The sequence below is a fragment of the Hipposideros armiger genome, unplaced genomic scaffold (assembly GCF_001890085.2).
Source record: "Hipposideros armiger isolate ML-2016 unplaced genomic scaffold, ASM189008v1 scaffold_9, whole genome shotgun sequence".
Classification (NCBI taxonomy): domain Eukaryota; kingdom Metazoa; phylum Chordata; class Mammalia; order Chiroptera; family Hipposideridae; genus Hipposideros; species Hipposideros armiger.
In genome coordinates, this window is record NW_017731359.1 from 5,741,085 (window position 1) to 5,747,138 (window position 6,054).

The following is a 6,054-nucleotide window of genomic DNA, read 5'->3' on the forward strand; positions in this document are numbered from 1 at the left end:
TGGGGAATTGGGGAAAGGGGAACAGACAAGTTGCTGTCGTTTTTGTTCTTCAGTCTAGTTGTGGAGGACGTTGCCCCACTGGCCCAAGTTGGCACCATCATTGTGCTCTTCTCTGGCGAGGCAGATCAGTCGCCGGCCTCTGGACGGCCGCTCACTGCGGCTGCTGGCCCTCACGCTGGCTGCTGGCCACACACGGTAGCCCACGGCAATCCACTGCCACAGGGACTGCAGCCCACGCCGTCGCCGGCGACCCACGGCAGCCCAGCTCCAGGTTGAGCTGCCGTTCAGCATCCCAGCCGTGGAGGGCAGTGTCACTGGCCCTCATATGTGGGATCTGAACCGGGGCCCTCCGGCATCCCAAGCGAGTTCTCAACCATCGCGCCACTCGGCCGGCCCGCAAGCCAGTTCTTAACCATCGCGCCACTCGGCCGGCCCTTGCCACATACTTTTATAATATTTGGCCAGTTTCACTGCCAAAACCTTGAAAAGAATTTCAAATTTACTTTTTATATTTGAGTCTCTTCTTCTAGTTCTGCATGCAAATTAAAAGAACACTACCATTATAAGGTAGCTCACTTTTAAAAGTAACATTTTCTGTAGAAACTGTTAGAAAATGGGTATTTTTTTCCCCATAGAAACATATCCCACTTGGAAATCTTGTTTTTGACAAGGAGTTGTCATCAAATTAATATAGACTTTTTTCAACAACACATCTTAAAAGCAAATATGTAACAACTAAAAATATTCTATAATCATTTTATATAGTAAAATCGTTTGCAGAGCCTCATGACATGTACATAATTATGGCTATATATTGCTTATACAGAGGAATCCTAAATATTGTTAATGTGACATTCAGCTCATAAGTACATACATCTTTTTTGTGGGTTAGAATTGAGTTAGCTAAAACCAAATAGTTGGTAATTTGACCTGCTTTTTTAGAATAGAGAAAGGCATCCTGAGGAGGTAGTGATTAGAGTGGTCTTATGTCTCTTTCACACGCAAGCCAGTAATATTTGCTTTATTGCCATTTTTTCATCTCTTGATAAATTTCCCTTTTGTATTAAATACATTTATCTCCACTCATTTGATTTAGATTACACTCAAATTTGAGATCATTCTTATGAGAAGGGACCATTGCAGCATCTAAGCATTTAAAGAGCCTTAGGGACAAGGCTCTTTTTAATGATGGATTGGTATCTTGAGAGGGTTTGAATAATAAGAGTCTCTAGAACTGAGCCTTTTTGCCTGTTTCCCCCTGTTCTTTCCTAATGCCTAATCAATATCAAGAGGAGCAATAAAGAAGACAGGAGCTTTGTGGTGTACAGAGCTGCTTCTTCCTTTTAGGCTACCCACTACTCTGCTTCAGTAAACTGAGGAATTGGGCACAGATGTTAAGTGTAGGACTCGGTGTGAGATAGCAGCTGCAATGGAAATGTGGGGACTGGCTTTACAGAAACAAGTACCCTAATAACCTGAATGTTATAATAACCCAGCCAGTACTGATAACAAGGAGTTCAAATCATTTAGCATGTGAAACTGAAATCATCTATTTCTTAGATAACCAGTTTTCCAGTAGACCCAAAAGTAAGGAGTAACTTCATTGATAAGCTTTGAAACAGTTTGTACCAATAACGTTTTTCTTTCAACAAATATTTATTGACCACCTACTACATGTCAGACACTGTTTTAGGTACTAGCGATACAATGGTGAGCAAAATAGACAAAAATCCCTGTCTTCATGGAGCTTGCATTCTAAGTAATGCCATTAAGTCATAATCAGACATTACTTTCATTGATTTATCAGCCTTCTGTGGGTGAGATTTTACATCTCTTATGTAAAGATCTGAACAGTGGCTCCTATCCTAGGAGAGGTGGGCAAATAGCTAACAATCTTGACCTACCGAGGCAAGATTTTCTAAGGGTGTACAGTACAACTATTTCAGGTCTTACTTAAGTAAATAGCAGCCTTAAGTGTATATACAAAAAAGTCCTCCTTGTCAGCATCTACCTACAATGATAACATGAATTAGCAATGAATTGAAAAGCTTAAAAGAATTATTTCCTAGTAATCATCACCAGAGGATATTTGTGTTTACAATTACAGATACCAACTCTGTAGTCTTTATGCTGTAGAAAGTATCCCTAAAAAACCATATAGTTAAAAACTTCCTTGTGCAGCCCGTTTTTTTTGTTTGTTTGTTTTTTTAGTTTTAACAAGCTGAGAGTTTCCATATAGGTAGTGAACTTGTTTTTAAAAGTAAATTTCAAAAGGCCCATATTATTTAAAAATATTAGTCAAGACTGATAATTAAAGTAACAAGTGTTGATATTCTTTTCTATTTTATGAAGTTATGGAACCCTTTGGGAAGACTGTAAGATAGATAAGATGTTTGTTAACTATCCTCACAGGAATGTCAAGAGAATTAACAATCAGATGTTTGTAGATTCTTGTGTTTCTTGCCTGAAAGATGTTGCAAGTATTATTACAATATGATAAAGCTACAATTATTGAAGAAGTCACTGTGATAACATCTAGCTTAATAGTAGGCACTCAGTTTTTTAAAATTGAGGTGGAATTCTATATGATGAGTAGCCCAGGCATGAAATTTTCTCACTGTGTAGTTCTTATCTTTAGAATAAGTTACGCACTTATTTGGGTTTCAAGATTTTTTTTTTTCAGCAAGCACTAATATAGTCTACAATTCTCATTAATTACAGAAAAAAGAAAAATTCGTAAAAATTATACTGAAGAAGAAATAAATTACCTTTACAATGGAGTTAAGAAAATGGGAAATCACTGGAATTTAATTTTGTGGTCTTTCCCTTTTCAACAAGGACGGAAGTCTGTGGACCTTGCTCACAAATACCACAAGCTGACCAAACTCCCCAAGTGTGAGGCTCCTTTATTGGAAGAAAACTTGTCAGTTTTAGTTTGAACTCTTAAAGTACAGTGCCTTGAAAATACAAAATGTAAAATATTCTTCTAAAGTCTCATGAGACAAGGAATGTGGAAACAGGGATACTGTTTTCATTAAATACTTTTTGTGATGAGATAAACTACAGGTCATCAAATTATTAAAATAGTTTATAAAACAAATACATTTTCAGGGTTTAGATTGGTAAGAAAAAAATTCCTTAATGTCAAACATTTCTTTAGGAATATGCTTTTATTTTTCCTTAAGCTTAAAGAACATAGGTCAGAGGAAAAATTATCAGCCTTTAAACATTATTTGACATTATATTACAATGACTACTATGTGAGATATTTATATTTTAGTATTCTTATCCAGGGAAAAACTCTCCCCAGAAAGACAGAATAGTTTCCCAAGCTGCTGGGTTCCCACACATTAAATCAATGTTTGACATTTTGTTAATTAAAATGTTTCCTCTCTTACAGGCTAATTGAGCAATTGCTTTGAATACTTCCAAATTCTATGCAGGTTCACTTGTTTTTGGTGTATGTTAATTTGCTTTTTTTTTTTTAGCTGAGCCATCCTGCTGCCTGTTAGCAGCTCAGTGGTTGCTCGGTTGCTCAGCTCGGGCCAGGACTCGAACCACCGTTGTGCAGGGCTCAAACTCTTGAGCGAGCTCTTAACCAACTGAGACGCTCGGCCGGCCCTTATTTGCTTTTTAAAAGTTTAAAACAATTTTTATTGTTTGTTTTTAACTTAGTTTTCTCCTAATGGAATATCAAACTATAAGATCTCAATTATATGTTTTTCTTTCTTTATATTCCTTCACGATCCCCAAAGGATGCTGTGCAGCCTCTATTATACTTAAAATGCTGTAGCTGTGGCAAAGAGATCAAGTATAAGGGCAGGAAAGCTCATCTGTGTGTATGTACCCATTGGCTCACTGCTTCATGTCATTGTAGTGGGTTCTTCAGTCTCAGAGAATATTTGCTTATAAGCATGTATTCTTTGAACTTTTCAGATCATGACTCTTTCTACTTAGATGAAGCAGAATTTTTATTAAATTTCTTTTTTGATTCACATTGAAAATCCCAGAGGATCAATAAGCAGAAAATTTTTTATTTCAATCCAAAATTTCCTTTAGGCAAAAGAATAATTTACAAGTTAGGAAAATCCCTTGCAGAATTTAAAATGTGAATGAATTTAGTCCATTATCTGTCAGTATTTCCTAAGCACTATGGAGATGATTTAAATAGTCTTCCTGGGTTATTTTTATTTGTACTTCTCAAGATTTATTAAAGTTATTTTAGGTCAAAGGGGAAAATATTTTATCTGTTGCCTCAGCCTCATTGGCTTAGATAATCAGAAGCTGTCTCTTACCATTGTTCAGATATGATTTAAACATATTTTTTCCACTTTAAGTAGGTCTTAGTTAACAGTTCTTTGATGGGAAATTATATATGTTAACAGAATGATCAAACTGCTTACAGAAGCATCCCCAAGAATATGACATACTGAACTTATACATTGTTTTGTGTCAGTCACTGACACTCGATTTAAAATAACCTACTGTCTTCTGAAATTGTATTGAAATTTTATCCTAACCCTTGGCTAACTTTTGGTTAATATGAGCTGTTTTTCCCCACTCAAATGGAACTATTTGGTAATAATATAAATGAAGAAAATGAAAGCCAAAAAATGATGACATATTAGAAGACTGTATAGCTTTAGAAATTCAGACCTCGCCAGATCCTTGGAGTTGGAACTGACCTTATTTATAGTTCCCTGCCAGAGGCCTGAATTGCTCTGTAACAATCTGGACATTGGTGCCTGTCTTTAGTTTTGCATATATCCTCAGAAACCTGTAATTTACTACTTCACAGGGTGATAATTGATGGTCGGTTCTTCCTTAGATTAAAATGAAATGTGATTTCCTGGAGCACCTTCTACAGAACCACAAAAGTTGAATTCCTTTTCCACATACCAGCCCTCCAGAGTGTTAAAGATAGGGGTCTGTCACTTTTCCCTCTACATCCTTGGTCCTGGATGCTGATGAGCCCCAACTACTTCATGCTTCAGCAGAACAGTGCCATGTCTCCTTATGAGCTTAGTCACTGACCACTGGACACCTCTTTGTCTGTTTATAAACTGAGACCAGAAGGAAATGTGGCCTGACTGGCAGAGTAGGGTTATCAGCTTCTTTGCTAGGCTGAGTAAGGTTTTATGGATCTTACCTAAGATGCTTCTTGACATTCTCAGATTATAGTTAAGATTTACAGATTATAATATTTATTAATTCCTATCTTGTTCTTATGCATTTATTTTTAACCCCACTACAGGACTTTAGTAGTCCCTGTTAAATTCCACCTTCTTAGATTTAGTCTGTACTCAGTTTGTCATCCAATATATTAGGCATCCCTTCCTGCTTCAGGTCATCCACAACTTCTATGAGTGTGCTACTGCATTCTCATCCAAGTCACTGATGGCACCCTGAATTGGCTGGGCCAGGGTGGGAGGTTGGGGCAGGTCCCTAGTGGCCTCCTCTGGTGGTCCCTGCTCATTGGCCCTGACTGGGCCTGGTTTCTAACAAGCCTCAATACAGCCTGCATTTCACTTTCTTGTTTATGATGTGAATTGTTAAATGCCCTGTTGGAATCTGCATTTGCTATGTCTGCAGCATCCTTCTATCTGGTATACCTATAAAAAAGAAAGAAACTAAGGCTGGCCGAGTGGGTCAGTTGGTTAAGAGCTTGTTCAAGAGTGTGAGCTCTCAGCAAAAGGGTCGCTGGTTCCATTCACGGCCCGAGCTGAGCAGCCACTGAGCTGCCAACAGGTGGCAGGATGGCTTAGCTAAAAAAAAAAGAAAAAGAAAGAAACTGTATAAGCCTGGTGCTAGCTTTTCCTACTGGTCACATTAGAGAATTTCATCTAGGGCTGATGAAGTTCACTGGCCTGTAGTTTTCAACTTCATCTTCTGCCCTATGAAAATTCAGATACCGCTTGCCCTCTTAAGACATACATACTTTGCATGCTCTTCCCAGACTTCCAGGGGGTATAGCTTAATGGGTTTTCACTCCCATTGTCCTGTTTGAACCTTACATTCAGGTTGGCAGATATGCCCATTTGTTGGATTCTGTAA

At 37.9% G+C, this 6,054-nt stretch overlaps 1 protein-coding gene across 1 annotated transcript in view; it reads left to right on the top strand.

Annotated features, from left to right (window-relative positions):
* The window catches only part of TERB1 (telomere repeat binding bouquet formation protein 1), a 37,013-nt gene extending 33,536 nt beyond the window's left edge, over positions 1-3,477 (top strand). The window contains exon 19 of the mRNA XM_019653623.1: positions 2,722-3,477. Within this exon, the coding sequence (XP_019509168.1) occupies positions 2,722-2,939 (218 nt within the window). The 3' untranslated portion in view covers positions 2,940-3,477. The remainder of the gene's footprint in view (positions 1-2,721) is intronic.
* Positions 3,478-6,054: the final 2,577 nt, after the last annotated feature.